This window comes from Myripristis murdjan, chromosome 6 (genome assembly GCF_902150065.1).
Source record: "Myripristis murdjan chromosome 6, fMyrMur1.1, whole genome shotgun sequence".
Taxonomy (NCBI): Eukaryota; Metazoa; Chordata; class Actinopteri; order Holocentriformes; family Holocentridae; genus Myripristis; species Myripristis murdjan.
Window position 1 is genome coordinate 33,195,851 of NC_043985.1, and position 25,941 is coordinate 33,221,791.

The following is a 25,941-nucleotide window of genomic DNA, read 5'->3' on the forward strand; positions in this document are numbered from 1 at the left end:
TCTTAACTGTCCATAATAAATAAAACGGTCCTGACAGGCACCTCTGTTTTAAATTACTGCAACATTTTATCACTTACTCCCCTCACACACACACACACACACACGTCTCTGCCCTGCTCTCCCTGTGGTTATCGCAGCTTCTCTCTGCAGTGATGTCGAACATCAGACAGAGCTGATTATCCCAGAGGTCAAAGGTCACCTGAGCTTACGTGACACCCAGGGCCGGATCTCCCGGGGGGGCCCGGGCCGGCAGCTGCCACCCTGAAAACAGGCCCTGCCACCCCAGTTTGGATAATCTGATGAAAAAAAAAAAAAAAAAAAAAGTCCAGCAGCAACGGGAAGATCAGCGCCGAGACGAGCGGAGTGAAGTTGGTCCTGCAGTGAAGTCAGGCTGATGTTGGAACTCAGGTGGATTCTAATGTAAAGGTAAAACACATGAGTGAATGTGTGTGTGGTCACTGGGAGGGAAGGAACAGTCGACAAACACGTTTTCTAATATTTGACAAAAATATCAGACTAACACACTGACACGACTGACACGGGCCTTAATCTAATCCTAATCTGATTTTTAATGTGCCTGTAAAGAGAGCAGTGACAATAAAGAGACAAATAGAATGAGAAATAGTTTATTGATCCCTGAGGGGACATTCAATAATCAGTTTTGATTTACTGTTAAATATGAGTCAGCTCAGGATCTGTGCTGAGAAAACCGTCACGTGTGATTTAATCCTGAATCAGATGCAGTTTTTCCCTCCTGGCCATCAGATTGAAAAACCTCCAGACGGTGGAATAACAGCAGGAAAGGTGTTCCTCTCACGTCTTTATCCCTGCAGCTGAGAAAACAGCAGGAGGATCACAAGCCGCCTCTCGGTAATGCAACACCGTCGCATCAGCAGCTCAGAAACGCCGAGCGTCATCAGCCGGCGGCCGCACGGAGCGGCGGCGAGCTGAGCGCCGTCACGCAGCTCGCCGGCGGCCTCCTGGCGGCGCGGCGCAGCACATTCCTGCACACAGCCGCAGGATTTCCTGCACAAACAGCTGAGCAGCGTCTGCAGCTGGACGAAAATCCTCGCCTCAGCTCTGCGTTTGTTTCTCCTCCTCTCTGCGAGCGTTCTCAGGTGATATGCTAGAAAAACAAAAACAAAACAAAAAAAACGTTTTACTTGGGAAATGTGGCGAAATCAGAGGACGAGGTCAGAAAGTCACAGACTGGTTCCACTCTGAGCTGTGAGGCCATCAGGACTTTTAATCTTTCATCTCATTCTGCAGAGAAACACATCCACATTTCACATCGGTCACATAAATCAGCAGCAACAGGAAAAGTTCCTTCAAAGCAGCGCCACCTTGTGGCTGGAAGTCTGCAGCGTCACTGCATTTTCATATTCAGAATAATCCCAGTTAATCCAGCAGGAGCCAGGAGAGTCACATGTCCCTCGTTTCCATCCCAACAAGATGTTTTTCACCTTAACGTTCAGTTTTGTCCTCAACCGGACGGACTCTCAGCGCCCTCTAGTGGTCAGTCACTTACTGCAGCTTTAACAGGACTGATAGCATCAGCTCATTAACATGTGCAGCATCAAACAAACAGATTCAGCTGCTGTTTCCCTCCATTTGTGAACTGAGCCGAGGCCGCCACCGTCAGAGAGACTCTGCTGCTCGCTCTCGCTCTTTTTCATGTTCTCGCTCTCGTTCTCGCTCACACTCTCGTTCGTGTTCTCGCCCTCGTTCTCGCTCGTGTTCTTGTTTTCGTTCTTGTTCTCGCTCTCATTTGCGTTCTCGTTCTCGTTCTCGTTCTCATTCTCGTGTCGGTGAAGAGCTGAACAGATTCCTGATGTTCAGTCGGTGAGGAAGTGAAGATCTGCAGCTCCTTTGTTCTCATTGGCTGAGCAGGAGATGATGCTCAGGTCTGTGATGTTCGATGTTCTTGTTGCTGCTGGGAGTTTCAGGTGGAGTCCTTCAGCGCCACCTGCTGCCTCACCAGCTGAATCACCTGGACTGATGCTGAACGCCTGTCCAGCAGGATGTTTTTTTGTTTTTTTTTTGTTTTTTTTTACAGAACACAGAAGAACACAGAGGAACACAGCGGCTCTCGACTGAAAGGACCCAGAAGCTCAAAACTCTCAACAGGCTGAAGATCATAAAAGACGCAAAGACTTTTATTTATTTGTTTGTTTGTTTATTTCTTTCTTTAGTAAAGTGACTGTAAGGCCCTCTGAGTGTTCAGGCGCCTGTTCAAATGTGGACAAAAAATTAAAAAATAAATAAACTTACATTTTAAAAAAGTAAAATTTCCCAGTTTGGGGTGTCATAACTGACAGCAGGACATGCAGACTGTGTGTGTGTGTGTGTGTGTGTGTGTGTGTGTGTGTGTGTGTGTGTGTGTCTCTGTGTGTGTGTGACACACACACACACACACACACACACACACACAGATTGATCAGATTACACTGTCAGAGCCCAGGGTCTGTCTGCCACAATGCATTCTGGGACGGTGGGGTCGATGAGGGGAACCTCAGCCCAGCAGGAGAGTCTGCTGCCACCTGGTGGCGGCTGCCGGCACTGCAAATAAATAAATAACCGTCTCCCCGTTACCAAGGCAACGCAGTTCATATAAGTCACTTCATACACGCCACATATTTTACTTTAGATTAAAAATCCAAGAACACAGACAAAAATATAATAATCCAGTCAAAGCAACATGACTTTCACAATAAAAGCATGAGTCACTGAATCCTGCAGCTCATAGAAAACTTTACCACACAGCAAATCAGCATACAGGCTGCAACCCCAACACACCACACACATACACACACACACACAAACACACACACACACACACACACACACACACACACACACACACACAGATACACACACACGCACACACACACACACACACACACACACACACACACTGGGAGCCAAACAGTAATTAACCAAATGCCTGGAAAATTGTGATGATCAAGTGTTTCAGATTTCAATTTTTTTTTCTTTGATAATGTCAATAATCTGCCAGTGGGTTGAGATAATCTGAGATAATCTCATTTGTTAGCAGTTTGTTTGGGCTGATCTGCCTTATTGATTATTATAGCTGATCTGTTCGTCTGCATTATTTAATGAAAGGAAACTGAGAAAAACAAGCCACCAGCAGCGTCTGTGAAGCTATCACCACCCAATGTTTGCTGTTTTTACTGATAAATGAAATTATTATTATCAAAAGTATCATCAAGTACAAACCATATATGTCTTTATATAGACAGGTATGTCTGTTTATAGACAAATAAATATATATGCATTCAATATTTATATATTAAACATTTATAGATATACATATACAAATATATTTATGTATTCATGTATGCATGTGTGTGTATAGACATATACATATATACACACACACACACACACACACACACACGTATAAGTGTGTTATATATTGACTGTATTGTAAATCTGTTCATTATTATGTGTTATGTCACAATGAGCCGGATCCTGATGTAATGAAAGGACAGTGTGAGTGCTGTGTGTCAGCAGAGTGCTATCAGCTTGCTGCAGTGTGTGTGTGTGTGTGTGCGTGTGTGTGTACGTGTGTGCGTGTGTGTATGTGTGTGTGGCAGCTGCTCTGCAGATTAGTGTTGTTGTTAATGCAGCTTTAACCTGCAGGACTCCACCATCTGCCCCGCCTGCTTCCTGCCTGTTTACATGCACCACACACACACACACACACACACACACACACAGTGACAACAGAGCTGTGATGTTGGATGGTGACAGCAGGTGGCGCTAGAGCTAAAGGGAGGCTGTTCACTCAGGTGTGGTGGAGTTTGATGGAGGCTCATCTGCTATAGCGTCCAATCACAAACCTTAAAGCCACTAAAAATATTTATATTTTTTAAGTTACAGCAGGAGGTACAAAATATATCGTACCATATTTAGAAAAAAAAAGACAAAAGAAATCTAAGTTGTTTCTGAACTGGTGTCCCCACTATACAACAAGAATTATAATACTTATAATCATGTTATTGTGTTGTTATTGTGCGTTTGAACAAACTGTATTTGAGTTGTTTCTGTGACTTCAATGTCAGCAAAACTTAAGAACTGATCGTTTTTAGCATTATTATCACTGTCATTTTTTTTTTTTTTTTTACTGCAAAGTGAAAATAACTATAATAATTATTATTTTGGATGAATTTATATCCATATGTCTGACAGGAGGCATTATATTTATTAAAAAATAAAACAAACAAACTAGCAGAACTCTTGTTTTAATGCCACAGGGGAAAGAAGACAAAAAATAATTTAATTTAATTTAATAATTTCAGCTCAACTTCAGCAGCTCACTGTCACCTGTAATGCTTAATGTCACCACCAGGGAGCGCCACTGTCTCATCTGTGAGAGTTAGCTTCTGGGCCTTTTGTTTTCACAGCTTTTTTATTTAATTTTTTTAATCTAATAATTATGGGGCCAAATTCCAGAAGTTCGTTACAGAAAAGGTTTGGAGTTTCAGTTTTTTTTTTTTTTTTGTTTGTTGGTTGGTTGTTTTTGTTTGTTTTTGTTTGTTTGTTTGCATTCCACCAGATTCTGGCATATATGCATTGAAAAAATTAACTATTAATTACATGATACTTGATATGATGATTATATGACACTTTTGATAAATCAACAAATGAAAAATTTAAAAAATAGATGAAAAAAAAAACATTAACAAAACATATCAGCAAACTTACACAAAAACTAAATAACACAACATTCATTTCACTGCATGTGTCAGATTAACAGTATAAAAAAAAATATTACAAGAAAAGAAAAAAGCCATTGAAACTGATTGAAACTACTAAACATTTCATTCAGAAATGTTAACTAAAGTGCAGTGAGTTTTAACAGCAGCTGCAGCAGAAATGTCCCCTGAACTCTGTCTAAATGCTCCTTCAAAACCCAAAAGCTCCTCCAAAAAATGTGTCAGTCCTACACATTTTTTATTTATAACAAAACAGCCATATGAGGAAACTAAAAAAGATGCATCCTTTTGAATTTTTGTAAAATGAACAAATGAGTAAATGAATGAATAAATAAAACACCTAGAATTAGATTTTCTCTGAAGTAATTTATAGCTATATTCTCTGTTTGTTTGTTTGTTTGTTTTTTTTGATAAGATATTTAATCATTGTGATCAAAACTAAATAAAAGTAACATTAGATAATAATAAAAGGCTGTTTCACATGTGTAGCAGTGAATAAATTTACAAAAAATATTTCCAAAAATCAACCGTGTAAGGACAAAAAGTAGTTACTGGCAATATCCTTTAGAATTTTTGTAAGAAAAAAAAAAAACAATATACAAATATATAAATAATAAAATAAAATAAGAAGAAGAAGAAGAAGAAGAAGAAAGAAATAAACAAATTAAATTAAATTAAATTAAAATACCAGAATAATATCCCCTGTTAAGCTGTTTACAGCTGAATTCTCTGATTTTTTTTAAATTTATTTTATTTATTTGTAATCAGATATTTCAGCAGGTAATATTACATAGTAAGGTCATCGCTGTGGCTCCGCCCCTCGCTGACATCACTCTCTGCACTCTCCCACCCCCCACCCCCCCTCCCTCCTCCATGGAGCTGCATTCCTGCTGCCAGGCCGGACCAAGCCATTCCGTTCAGCGGGGGGGGGGGGTCGCCGTTTCACCGCCGGAACACACTCGACACACACACCTGGACTGTTTTAGTGTGACGTCACATCACCAGCCGTGCCGTGCACCGCTGTGTGTGTGCTCGGTGTCTCCGCCGTCTGTCCCGCCGTGTGTGTCTGTAGTTCTGTCCGGAGCGCCCCCCCTCCTCCCTGGTTAAAGTGGTCCGTCCCGCCCCGCTGCCATGTTGGATGGACGCATCGCGTCGCCGCTGCAGCTGCAGAGTTTCCGCATCAAAGTTGAGCTCCTGTCCGCAGCACGCACCGGGCCGCCCGCACTCCGCCCCGCACCTGCAGGCCGCGTCTGAGCGCGTCTCCCCGCCGAGAGCCACGCCGCGGAGCCCCGCTGCCCGCCCTGCGCGCCCTCCGCCCGGACTCCGCCGGATGAGATGATCCGGTCGCAGGCCACGGCGACCAGAGCCTGCATGGATTCGCTGTAATCCTCCTCCAAACCCCCCCACGGGAGAAGTGCGTCGGTTTTTGCGTGAATTCCTAGTTCGGAGATGAACAGCCACGCGCCGCCCCGCAGGGCTGCCAACGTGGGCTCCATCCTGCTCACCCCGCAGGAGAACGACTGTCTGTTCGGCTACCTGGGCAGGAAATGCGTGGTGAGTCCTCCTGTTTACAGCGGGATGCTCCCTGTCACCTGCACGCACGCACACACACACACACACACACACACACACACACACACACACACTGAGCCCGTGCACATCCCTCTCCTCCTCCTCCTCCTCCTCCTCTTCATCATGCAGCAGCAGTGTCCTGATGCGACAGGGGCGTCCAAAACAAGCTGGGTTGCGGGGACCTGCAGGGGCCCCAGCAGGGCTCCGGGGGGAACTCCCCACCCGCAGCCCTGCAGCCCGTTGCCCGGTGCCGGGAGACTGAGGTCAGCTCACTGATGGGTTTCACTGTGCTGAGTTCAGGTTCCTTTATAGTCAATATTAAATCCACAGACTGAGCCTCTGTCTGTACGCTGCGTTCACTTCCCCTGTATTTGTGCAGGTTTTCTGGAAACTTGTGGATACAGACGAAACGGAGCGGCACCACCACAGATTGTGGGGGCAGCAGCCGATGATTCGAGCAAGACGTGTAGAAATATCTCTCATTTGTAATAGGGCTGATCGGTAGCCTATATATCGATATATCATTAATTAGAACATGCAAGTTATTAATATCTCAAAAGGTGATGATACCAAATTTCGGGTTAGGGTTAGACTGAGACACTGATAGGTCTGTTTTGATCAATAAAACACTTTGTGAAGTAACTGTCCCGTGCACCCTCTAGCTTTTTGCATCCTGTTGGTTTTATTATGCTGTTTTTTTCTGAATAATGCTTAATATTCACTGTTGCATCACTCAAAAGTTCAAATAAGTGTGAACACAGTCTTGTGGTATATGGTAATCTCTATCAGGATATTTGGCGTAAATATCGAGGTGTGAAAGTTTGTAATATTAGAGAAGATAAATCGGTGATATTAGGGAACAGAATAGTCTGTCAGACTGTGGTGATGTGTTTAATGACCTCACAGACCGCCGTCCTCCTGTGGTGATGTGTTTAATGACCTCACAGACCGCCTCCATCTACAGTGCCGCCTCCTCTTCTGCCTCTTTGTAGCAGCTCCATTATTATGACTGGGGATGGCGAGAATGGAAAATTTTCTTGGTCGACCACCGGGCCTCATTAATCGGTTTATTTCAGTTAACCGAGGATATTATTTGATCGTCTGTAAAGTTTACAGACAGTCAAGAATGCGACCGTGTCCATTCTGTACCACGGATGTCCCCTCAGCAGGCCCCAAACCAATTCAGACAGAAGACAATATGGAACACCTTTCATCCCGAAGTCAAATATTGTACATAGCCTACATGATATCCTGCAAACATTATGTAATTGACGCATGCTGCTTACCGTGGTGTAGAAGAAATCTCTCTCTCCTCGGGAAAAATATTGTCTCCAGACTCCTCGATGAGTCTGCTTGGTGGTTTTATGACTCTTGCAGACTTGCATGACAAACTTTGTTCAAAGCTCTCTGTGATCACCATGAGCTTGGCTCGCTTCTCCGGTCTGTCTCTACGAGCTGAGCTCTGAGCGTGATGACGTAATCCAAGCCCGGCAGAGCGTCCCATCGCCATGTTTACTGTATTAAACTGTATGTGGCCTCAAGAGCAACTTCTCAGCTTTCAGGAACAGTTGGAATTTTTTCGATAGAGCAAACTTTACGGAAGTTACGGTATTTACAATATGACATGCGCATTTGTGTCGGCGACGACACGTTTGGCCTTAAAATTAACCGACAAGATTATTCGGTTTAAGTTCAAACGGTCAACAACCGGTCAAACGGCCACCGGTTAGCATCCCTAATTATGACCTCCTCCACCACCGCCATATTTGTTATTATCAGAAACTTTGGACTCTGCACTGCCCTCTAGTGGATTAATCACTGAACATCCATGCCGACATTAAGAAATGTTGCATCAGTACCTGGTGATACATTATCAATACTTGAGGTCCGTGTATTGATTCAATATTGACACACAAAATATTGCAGTACTACGCTGCATCACTGTTTCACTGCTCTGTGTTTTGTTTCTACAGGCATTGTGATTTGATATTGTGATTTATAGTGATTTGTGTTTTCTGAATCCTCCTCTAGTTTGTGTGTGTAAAGTCTGATGAGGCTGTGATTCTCCTAGAGGTCACTAGAGGTCATTTTCTCCAGCGACGTCCGGTTGGACAAAAGTCTCTGCCTGCAGTGAAATGGCTGCTATGGGGGCCAACATCATCACACAGGAATCAAATGTGGCTCATTGAATCCACAAGAGTCTCAGCTTTCCAGTCAAAGCCAACTGATGCAGCTCCAAGACTGTTTAGGCCCCAGTCTGCACACACACACCATTTTACAACAGGCCACAAGAACACATGTGGACTGCAGGCTTTGGGGCCCAAACTGCATGGGATTAGCAGAAGGTGGGCGTGTCTGCAAAGGGGAGAGCCATGGCTGCTCAGAGAGCCCATTTTCATTCACACAGCTGGAGGTCAGAGGTCAAGGGACCCTGCTGGAAACAGACATGTTGGTGTTTCCCTCAGCAACATGAAGCTGAACTTTGCAGAGGAGTTTAGCCGCCGTGCTGACGTCCTGACATGACACGCTGGGTCCCAACAGATTCCTCAGGGCGTCTGGTTGCAGATGATATACTTGGTCTTTGTCTTTAGGTTCAGTAAATGATGAATAATGAAGTGACACGACACGTCATGTGACCTCCGTCTGGACGTCTCCTGCAGCTCGACACAAACTTTGGTTGATTTCAGTCGTTGAGGAGCTTGTGGCTCTGCTGCCTCGTCCCCGAGCACAGAGCTCAGTTTCCCTGAAGGTCGACAGGAGGATGAAGAGCAGGGATTCCTCAGGAGAGGGCTGGCACAGGGGTGGAAACTTTCCAGAAACTTTCCAGAATCTTTTCATGGGAAGTTAATCTGGGGACTTTTGGAAACTTTCCACAGGAATTAAAAGGAATTTATAGGAATAATTTTGGTTAATTTATATAAAATGTGTCATATACAAACATAAATACTTTAACCAGTTATTTCATTGAACAACAAAAAACATGAATATTGAATAAATATTCCCTCTGGTTTCTGCATTTTTCTGCATTTCTGCTCAGTCCTCCCAGCTCAGTGCTGAGACTGAGGAAAGCTCAGCACAGGGGAGAAATTCAACTGAATCCAAATTAAATCTTTTTTTTCTTTTTTTTGCCTGGATTATGCTGCAACATGTTTCTTTTCATCTTCATTGAAGTTCCCTGTGAAAGGTGAACCTGCAGTTTTGCAAATTCCCATTTTATTCCTGTAAATTTCGAGTTTATTTCTGCTAATTCCCATGAAGAGTTTCCAACTTTGAAAATTCCCAGAATTTTTCTGTCCTCAGGAGTCACTGCTGCTTTCTTTCCTTTTTAGTTTTAGTTCAGTACTTTTTTTTTTGTCCTGTCAGCTCGGGAACCGCGGTGCGTTTGGCCGCCGTCCTGCTGTAAATCCGTCCGCTTTAGACACGAAGAAGCAAACGGAGCTGGGATCCACTGATGGGACGGTTTCCTTTTCGCTCCTCAGGTGAGAGGATGCAGACGTTTTGACTTTGAGGCTGGTTTGTTTGCCGGCTGCTGGAACAGTTTTGGTGCCCGGGATGTGACTGTATGAAAATCTGACTGCGATGGATGGAGCCATAAAGGATTTTACTGCAGATAGCAATTAAAGAAAAAAAAACTCATGAAAAGCTGATCTTGAGTTTGAATCAGTGACTTGAAAAAACTTTCTAGCTTTTTGATTTCCTGATTTTTATGTGCAATAAAAATATTAAAATATTAAATATCAGTGCCTCAACAAAATGCAGGGTGAAGTGGTTCGTGTACGTTTATTATGTTCATATTTTGGTGATGATGGGGACCTGATATTTTGGCGTGGTGGCGTGGTCATGTGGTCATGTGGTCACGTGGTCGGTCATGTGGTGGTGTGGTCATGTGGTCACATGGTGACGTGGTCATGTGGTCACATGGTGACGTGGTCATGTGGTCACATGGTGGCGTGGTCATGTGGTACATGGTGACGTGGTCACATGGTGGCGTGGTCATGTGGTCACGTGGTGGTGTGTTCATGTGGTCACGTGGTAGCGTGGTCACGTGGTCATGTGGTCACATGGTGGCGTGGTCATTAAGGCTGAGCAATTTTATTGATTCTGCGATACATATCGATATTTTGTTTCCCCAGAAAGTATCAATTTTCAGCCGTGAGTATTGATACATTAAGCCCCATTCAATCCCCCGTGATCCGTCTGGCACTCTGCTCGCCATCCATTTCCCCCGTTCGCGTTGCAGGAGAGCGATTAGGTCAGCCAGCCACTAGTGTCCATGTAGAGCATTTCTAGCAAGTTACCGTCTAGATTCTCTCTTTACACAGACGCCGACGTCTTTCTCTCCCTGTTTACAGTCAGAGCTCAGAGATTCAGGAGAGAGGCGGCGAACATAAATCCAGCACCTTCAACCCATGTCAGTGCACTACAGCAGCGCACTGACATAGATTGTGTAACAAAGTGAAGAGTTGCCACTCTGCTCTATTTTCACTGGCTAACAGCAGCACACTGGCTTAGCTTGTCTATTCAGAGAAGAGGTATCACTTCGGCTTATTTTTAAATCTGTTATCACATGCATACCACTGCTCATTCATTGGTAGTTGAATTGTTGAATCATCACATCTTTGATTCATTTTGTCCAGCATTTGCAAACTGTAGACTCATATATTGTGTAACTGATTGATGCTTTCAGTTTTCAGTTCAGTTAATTCAATCCAAGTCAATGGAACACTCACAAGATGTCACCAAAATCACTCTGTCCCTTTAAAATCTTTCAGAAAATGATGTAAGTGTATCGAATCGTATCGTTGGCCGAATATCGTGATATATATCGTATCATGAGCTGAATATTGTGTATCGTATCGTATCGTGACATTAGTATATCGCTACAGCCCTAGTGGTCATGTGGTCACGTGGTCATGTGGTGGCGTGGTCAGGTGGTCAGGTGGTCATGTGGTGGCGTGGTCATGTGGTGGCGTGGTCATGTGGTGGCGCGGCAGCCCGAGCCGAGCCTGCAGGCTCCATCTGTCCACAGGAACCTCCCAACAGGACGGAGCGCCGCCGGCGTCCCGTCACCGTCACCGTCCTGCAGAGCAGAGCGCCTGGACACCGTCGTCATGCCGACAGAACATTCAAGAGATGAACTCCTTAAACGCTGATTTTTTTTCCCTTAAATTTCCCATTAAGTGGCTTCAAAGTTCATGTGTTTCCTCCCAGCAGCTCAGAGGCTCCTTCTCTCCGATGCTGAGGGAAACACTCACAGCCGAGGTGCTGCTGGTTCACGGCTGCAGAATCACATCACATAGAAAAGATCTGCACGTCCCTGCAGCTCAGCATCGTCTTTGGGATCTGCTGGAGTTTAAAATAAAGCTCTGAGGGTCTGATCGAGGCTCGGCGCTGCAGCGGGGACGGACCTGCCGAACGAGACGGGCAGAGCTCAGGTCACCGCACCGGATCACTGGGTCACAATCTGTGGGGCAGGGACCTTCGGGGGGTCTTGTGGTGCTTCCAGACGGTCCAAAACCAAACGAGGGACAGTTTGGTTTAGTTGTTAAATTCTATAGAGATCAGACTGCAGGAGGACGAGTCACACCGAGCAGATCTTAACCCCGTCTGCCCGTGTCGGGGCTGCAGGGGAGGTCAGAGGTCAGAGGTCAGCAGTAGAAGTCAAACAGAAGCTCAGCTCCGTGTGGACGTGCAGCTTCTGTGTAGACGCCTGCTTTGTCTGTCATAGCGTAACAACACGCAGCTGAAACAACGATTTATGATTCATTTGTTTTTTTGCATCGTTTTAAAACATAAATCTGAATTATTGTTTTGTTTTTGTTTATTGGTTTCTGTTTTTGTGTGTTGTTGAGTCTGTGTTTGTTTGTTTGTCTGGAGCCCCTCGAAAACGAGATGATGCATCTCAACGGGTTTATCCAAATAAAGAAATGCTGCTGTTGCTGAGCTGCTGGAGCTCTTATCAGCCGACCTTTGACCTTCCCTGTGCGCTGCTTTCTCGCTCAGAGGAGCTTCCTGCTGCACTCCGACCTGCTGCCGTAAATCACGGAGCAGGAAGCCGCCGAGCGTTGGTTTCGTGCGTGTGAGGAGTGTGTGTTCAGCTGTTTCCCTGCAGACGATGGCCAGGTTAAAACATGCCACCGGTGTAATCTGTCAGATTTTAATCCAGTGCAGCAGCAGATTTGCATGAAAGTGAGTCAGAGTGAGAGATCTGAGCAGCTCACACACACACACACACACACACACACACACACACACACACAGCCCATCAGTCCATCTACAGGAAAATTAATCGATTTATCATTTTGATGAAAGGCTTGAAGACAGGTCGACAGACTTTATTGATCCCTGATTGGAGCAGCAGGTTGTCAAGACGACAGGAACAGAGTTCAGCTGTCGGCCGTCGGAGAGACGAACATCTGTCTTCAGAAAAACAAAAGAAAGACAGAAAAGAGAAACTTCTGCACAAACTGTTAGAGGAATCAAAAATCAAACATACTTCACTATAGATATAGAATCTATAGACCTTTGACTGCGTGTGTGAGGTGTTAGAATCACATGCTGTGTGTTTATGTATTTTTTTTATTTTTTTAAGCACATCGTTCAGCTTTAATTATTAATTAATGAAAGCCTCTGCTTTAACTGAATCCCCGTCTGGGAAACCAACTGAGCCGGGATCAGCCAGGTCACAGGTGTGTTCTGCAACCCGGTGCAGTGTGTGTGTGTGTGTGTGTGTGTGTGTGTGTGTGTGTGTGTGTGTGTGTGTGTGTGTGTGTGTGTGTGTGTGTGTGTGTGTGTGTGTGTGTGTGTGTGTGTGTGTGTGTGTGTGTGTGTGTTATCAGCTCTTAGTGTCATTTAAAGGGGTTCAGCTCTTCCTCGTTGGTGTTTCCTCTTCCTGCTCTGTCCGTGTCGCCCGGAGGCCTTAAAGCAGGAAGCAGACGGGGGCGGGGGGTGTGGGGGGGGGGGCAGGTGATGAGGCTGAATGTCAGGACAGGTAAATGTTTCCGGCTGACGGGGGCTTTGGCTCGGTGAGGTGTGAAGGCGCCCGTGTCACAGGAAGAGGGAGCGCTCGATTTACAGCCCGAGACAAAACGAGAGATAAAGCCAACAATGGTTTTATCTCGATCATCTTGTTTTCATAATCGAGTCGGCAGCCTCGTGTCCCTCGGCGTGCGCTGACACGCTGAGGGACACGAGTCGGCAGCCTCGTGTCCCTCGGCGTGCGCTGACACACACGACGCCGCTGCACACCTGTGGGATCCATCAGTCTGAATGAAATTCTCACGATTCAAAAACAAAATACTAAAAATTTCATGAATATCAGTCGTCACCTTTCCTCAGCTCTGAGGCGGAGCTAAGGTGGGTGGGCGGGACTTATCAGGCAGTGGGCGGGGCTTGCCCAGCTGTGGGCGGGGCTTGCCTGGCTGTGAGGACAATGTCCAACGCCAAATCCACGCCGTCTGACCACTAATGGCCCTTTTCCACCAGCACGTACTCGCCTCGACTCGGTTTCCGTGGTTTTCCATGACAGTTGAGTCCCACCTCGCCGTGGGTGGAGTCGTCATAGCAACGCGGCGCACCGTCCAGCTCCCTCTGGATTCTTTGGGCCACCGAGCTCAGAAAAGTCTCCACCTCTCCATTTGACCGCGGTGCCGGTTTGCTCGCCATTTTCCGACTTTGCCAACTTCAGTGATGATCAATGCGCACGCTCGCTGCTGCCGTTTTTTTTTTTTGTTTGTTTGTTTTTTAAATGCCGGGTTTGGTTTTCATGCAGGAGTCGCTCTCATGTGTCATCACTCCCCGTCCAATCAGTGGCCTGCACGGCGTTTACGTCACATTTCAGCTCGACTCAGCTCGACTCAGCTCGCCTGGAGCCCCGGCTGAGTCGGTACTGAAATAGTACACTGCAAAAACTCAAAATCTTACCAAGATTATTTGTCTTATTTCAAGTCAAAAATGTCTTATTTCTAGTCAAAATATGTCATTACACTTAAAATAAGACATGATCACCTCAGAAGGAACTTGTTTTTAGACAATTGTCTCTTGTTTCAAGAGAAAATTTGCTTGAAACAAGTGAAAATTTGCTTGTTTCATTGGCAAAATTTGTTTCTTGTTTCTGGCTCATTTTCACTTATTTCAAGTGAATTTTCACTTTTTCCACTGGCAAATTTTGTCAATGAAACAAGCAAATTTTCACTTGAAACAAGTGAAAATTGTCTAAAAACAAGTTACTTCTGAGGTGATCATGTCTTATTTTAAGTGTAATGAGATATTTTGACTAGGAATAAGACATTTTTGACTTGAAATAAGACAAATAATCTTGGTAAGATTTTGCATTTTTGCAGTGTACCTGCTACTAGGAACTACCACCTGATGGAAAAGCTCTCAAACCGAGTCGAGTCGAGTAGCTGCTCGTGGAAAAGAGCCATACAGGATGTTTTTTCATGGAATAAACTTGTGAATATGTGATACTGATGAGCAGAGATTATCTTTAGGGATTTAATAAATGACTGGAGGGCGACTTGTAGTGAGTTCAGGCGAGCAGCTGCTGTGTTCATCGTGACATCACAGAGTCTCAGTGACCGTCCTGCTGGTGTCTCCGTCTCTTTTCCTCACACACACACACACACACACACACACACACACACACACGGTGTTGTGCTCTGCTCAGGTGTGACCCCCCCTCCCCTCCCCCCTCCCGTCCCGCAGACGCTGTGCTCGGCCGTGGTCCAGGTGTACGGCGCCGAGCGCTCCTGCAGCTGGGTGAAGAGGTGCTGCGGCGTCGCCTGCCTGGTCAAAGACAACCCGCAGAGGTCCTACTTCATCAGGGTGTTCGACATCAAGGTGAGCGCTGGTCACACACACACACACACACACACACACACACTGACCCATAACTGGACGGCTGTGGGTTTCATTCCAGGGTGGGTTTTTAATATTTGAAAGTAATCTGAGCAGAATCAGATCTGTGAGCCTGCAGTCGGAGCCGCTCTGATCTGAGGATTAAAGTCCAGCAGAAACAAGGAGAGTCACTCCCAGACGTTCACCTGCAGCCTAACAGGAAGTTTGATGACTGATTATTGATTATTGATGTTAATATTTCTATAAGACATGTCACAGCTGGGAGAGTGACGGCTCAGCCAAAAGTCATTCAGGTTTTATTTCAAGCCCAATATCATCATTTACATTTTCAGTATAATTAGGAATGCACCATACTGGATTTTTTCTGCCATTATCCAATATTTTTGTCTTTTTGTTTTTTGTTTGTTTGTTTGCTGGATGTCGTCGTAGAGACACTTGCTCCTGTAAAAGGACAAAACTGAGAACCGTAGCTCATCGTCCTTTGCAATGAAATGAACGACAAAATAACAGTAGCTTTCATTTTTCCATTAAAATGCTCATTCATGCTACAGTAGGCAGTTTTATGTGAAATAAAGTGTTTCAGTGTTACATTCATGGTGATATTCTGCAGTCGAGGCAGAGCTTTGTGTTTACCAGGTGAGGTCAGTCAGGATCACCTGAGCAGCTCCGGGCGGACAGACGAGGATCATCATTTCTCTTCTCTCTGTTTTTTTTTTTTTTTTTTTTCCAGGAAGGGAAAACCATGTTTGAACAGGAACTGTACAACAACTTCTCCATCAGCAGCTCCAGGTCCTACTTCATCTCGTTCACAGGAGACGTAAGTCACGTTTCAGGCCGGCAGAACACACCGTCACCTGGAGCTCACCTGGAGCTCACCTGGAGCTCACCTGGAGCTCACCTGGCACAGTTTGCAGTGTCAGCACAGTTTTGTTTAAATGTGATAAAGAAGTGAAAATCACAACTTCATGAACTGAAACGATAAAATGATAAAATGATAAATAAATAAAACCAGTAAAACTGAAATAATTGGGGTTGGCCCAAATATGAGAAAACATGTCAGCGTGTTAGTGTCATTGTAGGGAAAACAGTCCTCAGATTTCCCTTTCAGAGTTTGCTGAATGTTTTTCCTTAATGAACATCCTCCTCTCCTCTCCTCTCCTCTCCTCTCCTCCTCCTCTCCTCTCCTCCTCTCCTCCTCTCCTCTCCTCAGACCTGTCAGATCGGCCTGAACTTCGCCAGTGAAGAAGAGGCCAAGAGGTTCAGAGTCGCCATCAACGACCTGCTGAACCGACGGCAACGCAAAACCGGTAAAGCCCCGCCTCCGCCGCCCGGCACCTCCCTCCTCCCCCGCCTCCTCAGCCAATGAGCTTTCAGCTTTCACACCTGTAGTGCAAAATAGAGAAACTGTCGCTTCCTCCTTTACTAACCAAACCTCCAGCTCGTGCCCGGTCGCATCACGGCGACTCCTGAGTCTTAAAATTAAAATTTCGTCAGTCGAGGTTTGAAGAAAACCAACAGTATGACCAGATAATCCCACTGGTGTCCAGTGCAGGTTCACTTCATGTTTCTGGGAAGCAGAGTAAACGTGTTGGAAGGAGGCAGATCAGCCGCCAGGATCAAGAAAATGACGCCTGTTGATCAGCGCTGGAAACAAGTGGGATTATCTCATCCTGCTGGTGGATTATTGACATTTTGTTGAAGAAAAACCAGATTTGAACTGAGGAGGAGCTGCAGGCTCTGTGAGCGGAGAGATTAGCTCAGGTTTGTCAGCGTGCGTCGATACAGACAGACGAGTGAAAGAGACAAAATAAAACCACAGAAGCATGAACATGACAGAAGTGCAGTAGAGATGAAGTTGTGTTGTGTTTGATGGACAGGAGGACGCTCGGTCTAGCACCGACCTTCACCAAGGCACGAGCTGCAGATGTGCCGTGTTTGAAATGCGTGGTAAACCTGTGGCACTGTAACCTCACAACACATTTAATGTTTTGGATTTCAAATCCTGGGGAAGTGAGGAAAAGGGGATTTTGCCCAAAACGTTGGACTATTCCTTTAAATACCTTGAAACAGCGTAACAATTAGATTTGGGTCAGGACAGTTGTGACTCTGTGTGTGTGTGTGTGTGTTGGAGGTGTGTGTCTTCTGCTCCGTGGTGACCCGTGGCTCCTCTCGGCACGGGGCGGCGACCTGCTTTCACTCCTTTGCTCTCCTGCCTTTCGCTCACGTCGAGCTCCTCCTGCCCGCGGCGGCGAGGGCGGTGCCGAGGCTCCTGTCTCCCTCTCTTTCTTACTAACTGCCTTCAAACCCCGTCTGTCTGCTGGACCGCCTCCTGGCTTCCTGCTGTCGCTCGTCCTGCAGCTCCCTGCCTCATGTCGTCTTCACTTGTTTAGTTTTGTTCACTTTGGTCCTCAAACTAAACTGTGTCACTTTTTTGTTTTGCAGAGAAAAGATGTGACCCTCCAAACGGTACGTTCCTCTCTCCTTACTGATGATGCAGGCTGAGCGTCACGTCAGACTCTTGGCTTCTTAACTTCCTAAACTTGAAAAGAAAACATGTTTTTTTTTATCTTGGGCATAAACAGCAGCAGCAGTTTCATCTGCAGCTGGTTTTCTTGCGTCTAACGTGCAGCTGCTCAGGTGATCTGATGTGTAAAGAGCGTTAAGCCGCGAGTGCCCTGTGCCCTTTGTGCTGTCGAAACGTGGCGATGTCTTTGGTCATGGCTCCAAAATGGCAGTCCTGCATCACACTGTGAGAGACTCAAAGATGGCTGCCATCATGCTCTTATGACCAAAGATAGCCAGAACAGTCTCACCGTGTGACGGCTGCTATGACCTGCGTCTGCTGACCGACCAATAGGAACACAGCAATAGGAAAAATGACCAATTCGTAAAATTTTAAACTCATCTCAACAGGTAAAAAATAAAAAAATAAAATAAAATAAAAATAAATTTAAAAAATGAATAAATAAAATAATGAAAAGAAAAAATAAAATTAATATGCAAATAATGAAAAGCAGATATGAAAATATTTCAGGATAAAAATGACTGAAATAAAAAATAACAGACATGACAGGTGTCCCAGGTGCAGCTCAGGTCCGTCCTGTTGGCTGTGAACAGGTGGGCGTGTAAAAACCCTGGGAGGCTGTGAGCACAGACGCTGGGCTGGGCTTGAACCGGACCCTGAGGTCCAGGACGTGGACTGGGCCGCGTCACGCTCCTGTCCACAGGGCAGACTGGTTGAACTGGGACGCTCCCAGTGTGAAAGGGAGCGAGCGGCTCGACCTTATAAACAAGTGCATAAATAAACCTTTTATTTGCTTGTGTGCATGTGTACACACACGTGCCGGCTGTGACGTGACTCACACTCACACACTGACACACACACTCACACACTGTCACACGCTCTCACACACTGACAGACACACTCACACACTGACACACACACTCACACACTGCCAGAGTGCCGCCTGCAGGGTTAATCTGCAGCGGGAGGCCGTATGCAGAGCGTGTGTTCACTGTAATCCACAGAGTCCATTCATGAACTGCAGCTCAAACTGTCAGTCATTTAATTCAGTGGCTTTTTACTTTAATGTTCCTCCTTTGAATATTTTCAGCCAAGCCCCTTTTTTTTTCCCCCTCAGTCACAGTGAACGAACGTCCTCACTCAGCAGATTCAACCCAGATGTTCTTTATCAAACTTACATTTACATTTGATCAGTACCTGTAATTTAATCCCAGATTTTTGTAGCTGATTGCATTTACATAAAGAGTTACTCCCCAGCGCTGATGGTCGATCACTGGATCATAAAATCATCACCGGTCACAAACGCCTTCACTCACATTCTCATGTGAGGATACTTCAGGTGTTACAGGTTATGATTGTTCCCGTTGCAGTTTTGGGAGAAATCACTGCCTTCTGTTAAACGTGTATTATTTACTTTTATTTTCCGTCTGCCGGCACCTGAATGCCAACACAGCTTCAGCTCTGAATGCCGACTCCAGAGCGTCAACGTTTTAATTTTGTGGGGGTTTTTTTGTTCCTCTTTAGCCGTCGCCCAAAGGCCTGTTTACTCTCATGAAGCCGTCTGACTGCAGGATTAGCATAAACAGAGCAGATCAGAGGGTCGCCTCCTCTGCCAGTCGTCTTCATGGGTTTCAGCCTCAGATCTGCCGGGCGCAGGGAGTGTCTCTCTGCTGCGAGGAGATTGGCCGTGACATTTTAGTTGTGAAGCTCACAGTGTGACGCGGCCGCCGCAGATTAGCCTCTGTTGAATTTGGGAGATGTCGAGCGGCTCGTCTCTCCTCTCCGCCTCCCTGCTCGCCCTGCGGTCTTTGTTCTGGTCATCGCTGCGTCAGACGTTTGATGAAACGGCGCTCTTGGAGGGGAAAGGATCTGCTTGTGCGGCCGATTGAAGGATTTCTGGTGTTGTCTGTGGGAGAGCTCAGCACAGACTCCCATTCAGCGTCTCTTGTTCCCCCGATATTAACTTTGAAATCCAACTCAAGCCCCTTTCAAATTGCGACTCGCTGACTCACTGTGTTGCTTGGGTTGGTGTCAAGTTTTGGGTCGCGAGCAGCTTGCAGGATCTTTATCAGGACGCTCTCCATGTCCGACCAGAGCTCAGGAATATCTGTCATGTCCTGGTTCAGTGAGATGCCACGCTGAGCCAACACCTCACTGTTGTTTGGTTTACCAACTTCACTTTTTGGGCCCCATGCTGGAAATTACTTGAGCGAGACGTCGGTTCACGCTGCTGATGGTGTGTTCAGGTGCGGCGTGTTCTGGTTTGGTCACGTTCAGAGCAACAGGTCTTGACCAGGGGAAGGAGTCGGTCTTCAGGTAGACCAATGAGGAAGCAGAAGGTCACAGGTTCGACCCTCGGTGAACCTTCCTTCTGATTCTGTGGCCGACTTTCATATCTGACTTCCTGTGAGGAGAGGCGAGCGAAAAACTGAATTCCCCTTTACCACAAACTCCCCCATGGATCAACTGAGTATCTCTAAAAATCCCCAAGCAAGCCCTCCGTATGAGCCAAGACACACACACACACTCACACACACACTCACACACTCACTCTGAGGCAGTGGGTCCTCTTCAGAACAGACATCCAGCATGGGTCGGGGAATCCGGGGATTTGGCCGTGGGATTAATGTGGATTAGTGGTCCTGTCAGATGCTGCTGCGGTTGCTGGAGATTATGTGGAATTCAAGGATTGGTCCTAACTGGCTAGACCACGGGGGGCTTGGGGTTTTGGGGGGTTTTCGGGGTGCTAGGGGCGGGGTTGTCGTTTACACGGGGGGAGTCGGCCCGTCACGAACACAAAGGTATTAAACTGCATCGTCGGTCAACATGATGCAGAGCCTCGCCTCTCAGTCTGATCCCTGAGGGCTCTCTGCAATATTGAAGGCATGTTGATGCAGCGGTTCGCTAACGAGCAGCAAAATCAATACTGTTCAATTAGCCGGAACATTCAGACTTTAAAAAAACATGTTGTTAATACTTAATCAGCTGATAAAATATACAAAACTAACCTCAGAGCCTAAAGGCGGTGCAGTAATTCATAAGACTTGACAAACACGCGATTAATCAGCTGTAACTGCATGTGCATCATGTTTCCCCAGATGATGATTTTAGAAAACTGACATGCAGAGACTGAAGATCTAACATGCAGATCTACACACTGTGGATCTAATCAGTTTAAAATGTTTATCAGAGGCAGATCGAGTCGGGTTGGGTAAAGAAAGAAGAGCGACGCAAATACTGCCGTCTGTTCGATGCTGTTCAGATGTTTTTGAAAAGTGATTTCAGCAACAATTATTGCGATTTAAAAATGAAAAATAACAAGTATATTGAAGTTTAAAGACATAAACACGGGTGCCAAATGAGAGGCAAGCTCTAGAAAACAGGGTTCTGAGTGTTTGATATAAAATTTAATGTCTGAAACTGTAGACATCAACACAGAAAAAGGCGCTCCAACTGAGTTTCTGCTGCAAAAGTCTGGTGGACCTGGTGTTTTGACTGAGGTAGAAGTAGAAGTACTGTTCCTCTTCTGGTATGTGACTGCAGTAGAAGTAGAAGTACTGTTCCTCTTCTGGTATGTGACTGCAGTAGAAGTAGAAGTACTGTTCCTCTTCTGGTATGTGACTGCAGTAGAAGTAGAAGTACTGTTCCTCTGCTGGTATGTGACTGCAGTAGAAGTAGAAGTACTGTTCCTCTGCTGGTATGTGACTGCAGTAGAAGTAGAAGTACTGTTCCTCTGCTGGTATGTGACTGCAGTAGAAGTAGAAGTACTGTTCCTCTTCTGGTATGTGACTGCAGTAGAAGTAGAAGTACTGTTCCTCTTCTGGTATGTGACTGCAGTAGAAGTAGAAGTACTGTTCCTCTGCTGGTATGTGACTGCAGTAGAAGTAGAAGTACTGTTCCTCTGCTGGTATGTGACTGCAGTAGAAGTAGAAGTACTGTTCCTCTGCTGGTATGTGACTGCAGTAGAAGTAGAAGTACTGTTCCTCTGCTGGTATGTGACTGCAGTAGAAGTAGAAGTACTGTTCCTCTGCTGGTATGTGACTGCAGTAGAAGTAGAAGTACTGTTCCTCTGCTGGTATGTGACTGCAGTAGAAGTAGAAGTACTGTTCCTCTGCTGGTATGTGACTGCAGTAGAAGTAGAAGTACTGTTCCTCTTCTGGTATGTGACTGCAGTAGAAGTAGAAGTACTGTTCCTCTTCTGGTATGTGACTGCAGTAGAAGTAGAAGTACTGTTCCTCTGCTGGTATGTGACTGCAGTAGAAGTAGAAGTACTGTTCCTCTGCTGGTATGTGACTGCAGTAGAAGTAGAAGTACTGTTCCTCTGCTGGTATGTGACTGCAGTAGAAGTAGAAGTACTGTTCCTCTGCTGGTATGTGACTGCAGTAGAAGTAGAAGTACTGTTCCTCTGCTGGTATGTGACTGCAGTAGAAGTAGAAGTACTGTTCCTCTTCTGGTATGTGACTGCAGTAGAAGTAGAAGTAGTGCAGTAAAAAATCTCCTGCAGTAAAAGTCCAAAGTGTCTCATGTCAAATGTCCTGGCAGTAAAAGTGACAAAGTCGCACAAAGTATTATCAGGTTCCTCTTCTCATCTTTGCTGGCTGAGCTTTTATTGTGAAAGGCACCACAGTCTGTTCTTTGTAATGGATCTGATTTAAAATGAAGTGAAGAACAAAACTCCAGCAGGAATGGACTGAAGGAAAAGTCACATTACAGACTTATACTGGTATAGTCGCCTGCGTGTGGCGCTGTGGTTCAGACCTCCGCTCAGGTGCTTCACGTTCACGAGTGGATGTGTGTGTGTGTTTTCACTAACACACACACACACACACACACACACACACACACCCAGGACGCTGATGATGTGAGGTTGGGAGCAGAAAGTTCCTGTTAGCTCTCTGGCTCTTAACCCTCTTTGTCCCAAAAGCTCATCCTGATCCGATTGTGTTGTAATGAGACAAGCTGCTGCCGGGGAGTTAAACATTACAGCAGCGTGTGTGTGTGTGTGTGTGTGTGTGTGAGTGTGTGTGTGTCTGGCTCTCTGCGTGTGAGTGTGTGTGTGTGTTTACCGCAACAAGAGGATGACATGTGGCCCGTGTGACCTGTGGGTGTCGGCTCACATTAGCATACAGGATCCGGCTCTGTTTATTGTCCTGCAGGAAACAGAGCAGGCAAACACACACACACACACACACACACACAGCCATGTTCTGCATTTCCCACAATGCCCCTCTGCAGCCTTCACAGAGGGCGTGTTACCCGCCTGGTCGCAGCTGCTGGAGAACAGCGGGCGGTTTTTTCCAGTCTGGGGAAAAATGTGAGGTTTTCCTCGCAGCTGAAAGCCCAACCTGTCTCCATGCCGCACTGCATTCTGGGCCGTGTGCCGCTCCTTCGGTGGAGCAATGTCTCTGCAGTGAGCACTTCCTGTTCGCTGCCGTCCCACAATGCAATGCGGAGCGAGGACAGGAGGAGCTTTTCACAGATGTTAGGCTGGTTTTCGGTGTCTGAGGTTTTAGGAGCGTCGCTTTGGGATTCAGAAAAGTAAATGCAGTAACCATCAACCAGACGCCACACGGCGATAGCCAATCAGGTGAGCCGGAGATCAGAGCGACGACGGAGAGAAAGAACAGGAAGAAGAAGCGTGTGGCAGGACGAGGGGAAGACACCTCTCTGTGTTTGGTCACGATAAAGGTAAAGTTAGACTGTCGGCTTCCCAGAGAGAGAGAGAGAGAGAGAGAGAGAGAGAGACAGCGGCGGTCGAGCGAGCAAGAGAGTGAATGGAGGGAGGGAGGGAGCGGCGGTGGCGAGAACGAAGCAGCGAGTCGTAAAAATCAAACATTTTCTGGTTGTTTCACAAACAGGAAGGAGCTGCGTCACCCAGCTCTCCACCGGAGCCACGCCGAACCCGACGCCAAAACAAACAAACAAACAAACAACAGAAACAAATCAAAGAGAAAAGAAGAAGAAACATTTGAGTGCAGCTTTGGGTGAAATCTCATTTTTAACTGCAGAATCAAACTCAGACTGGGAAAATGTTTTGTTTTATTTTTGTGGTTCCAGTCGGACCTCTGGCTGCTGTGTGTGTGTGTGTGTGTGTGTGTGTGTGTGTGTGTGTGTGTGTGTGTGGAAACAGTTTTTGACGAGAGGTGCCGGTTCAGTCGACTGGACCGACGCTCTGAAGTTGTTCCTAAATCCCAAACAGAAGCGTCTCAGCGCTCGCCTCCATCACAGCCTGAATCCCTCTGTACGCCTCCCGCGGGACGTCCCGGCACTTCAGGTGTAACCCCCCTTTTGCAGGACGGCACCTGCACCTGCTGCTGACTCACTAACTGATTCAGGCGGGGTTCGTTTTCCAGGGGGATGTTGGGTCATTTTGTGGATTTGTGTCCTCGGTGATTTGAGTCCCGTCCAAATCTGCCGCACAGCTCGACACGACCCGAGCGGTGTCTGGATCATTTAACTCCTGACAGTTAAAACACCCAGGGGGAGTCAAACTCTTTTTAAAAATCAGTGAGGGTTAGCCACGCCCTCCTCTGGAACGCCGGGACAAATTACCGCGATTCAAACCGGAACACAGAACCAGACGTCCCGTGTCGGAAATTAAAACTCAGATCCCGTCCAGCTTGGTCTCAACGTGCTGAGATTTGCTTACTTTGTGTTTGTATCTTTATAACTTTAATACTTTGGGTTTTTTTTGGCTTCTGGTCAGACTACACTGCAAAAACGCAAAATCTTACCAAGATTATTTGTCTTATTTCAAGTCAAAAATGTCTTATTTCTAGTCAAATTGTCTCTTGAAACAAGTGAAAATTTGCTTGTTTCATTGGCAAAATTTGCCAGTGGAAAAACTGAAAATTCACTTGAAATAAGTGAAAATTAGCTAGAAACAAGAAACAAATTTTGCCAATGAAACAAAAAATATTTTCACTTGAAACAAGAGACAACTGTCTAAAAACAAGTTTCTTCTGAGGTGATCATGTCTTATTTTAAGTGTAATGAGATATTTTGACTAGGAATAAGACATTTTTGACTGAAATAAGACAAATAATCTTGGTAAGATTTTGAGTTTTTGCAGTGTAAGGAATTTCTGATGACATCACTTTGGACTTCCCATGAGCCTCTGCTGTTATTTTTCACACGTGATCGACTGAATTATTCATCCATTAATGAACAAAGAGAAGCATCATGACCTGTTTCTAACTGTCCCTCCTCCTCCTCCTCCTCCTCTTCCTCCTCCTCAGGTCCGGCTCTGCCGATGGCCACGGTGGACATCAAGAACCCGGAGATCAACAACGTGCGTTTCCACAGCGCCCCCTGCCAGCCGCCGCCGCAGCAGCAGCCGTACCACCTGAACAACATGCTGAGCCACGGCGGCCTCGCCCGCAAGGACAAGAAGACCAAAGGCAAGAAGAAGAAGCTGACCAAGGCCGACATCGGCACGCCCAGCAACTTCCAGTGAGTCACGCCTCGCCGCGCACGCTGATGACATCACGGCGCCTCGCCCTGTCAGGCGGCGGGGTTCACAGTGAGGTCCGCGGACCCCCGGGGGATCAGCCGGTTCCCTGTTTTCATTGGCTTTGAATCCCAAATTGGGTCCGAATCGGCGACGCTCCCTTTTGCTTTGTGCCGAGCAGCTGCTGCCTCAGAGCGACGCTCGGCTTTCAGAGGGGCCCTGAAGGCATCGCAGACAGTTTCAAAGTTATATATACACACATTTATATATATGTTTTACCACATAATGTAATTGTGCCAATTATGAGGATCACTTTTTTTGCAAATGATAGACTATGATCATCAATAGAGCTGCAAATAACCTTTATTTCATTATCGATTACTCTGTCAGTTATTATCTCGATTAATCGATCAGCTGTTTGGTCCATAAAGTGTCAGAAAACGCTGAAAAGCCCAAAGTGACGTCGTCTTGTTTTGTTTTGTACACAAACCAGAAAATATTCACATTTGAGACGCTGGAATCAGAGAATCTGCACATTTTCTTTTTGAAAATGACCCAAAACAATTTATCGATTATTGATTATTGGTGTTTAATTTAATAGCTGGCAACTAATCGATTATTCAGCAAATCACTGCAGCTCTAATCGACGATCACAAGATTATAAAGTGAAGCTGGAAACATGATGAGCTCATGTCTGAGTGTGTGTGTGTGTGTGTGTGTGTGTGTGTGTGTGCGCGTGCAGTGAGTGGGTTAACCTGTGCGCATGCTTGCACGTGCTCGCCCACATGCGCATGCAA

The 25,941-nt window shown here is 46.0% G+C and overlaps 1 protein-coding gene across 2 annotated transcripts in view; it reads left to right on the plus strand.

Moving 5' to 3' along the window:
- Nucleotides 1–5,652: 5,652 nt before the first annotated feature.
- Nucleotides 5,653–25,941, plus strand: part of wasla (WASP like actin nucleation promoting factor a) — a 25,986-nt gene continuing 5,697 nt past the window's right edge. Inside the window, exons 1-6 of one of the 2 annotated variants that reach the window (XM_030053184.1) lie at nt 5,653–6,293; nt 15,018–15,152; nt 15,901–15,987; nt 16,381–16,477; nt 17,613–17,636; nt 24,933–25,146. In XM_030053184.1, the coding sequence (XP_029909044.1) occupies nt 6,189–6,293; nt 15,018–15,152; nt 15,901–15,987; nt 16,381–16,477; nt 17,613–17,636; nt 24,933–25,146 (662 nt within the window). In that variant the 5' untranslated portion in view covers nt 5,653–6,188. The remainder of the gene's footprint in view (nt 6,294–15,017; nt 15,153–15,900; nt 15,988–16,380; nt 16,478–17,612; nt 17,637–24,932; nt 25,147–25,941) is intronic. The other variant, XM_030053186.1, reaches the window with a different exon arrangement.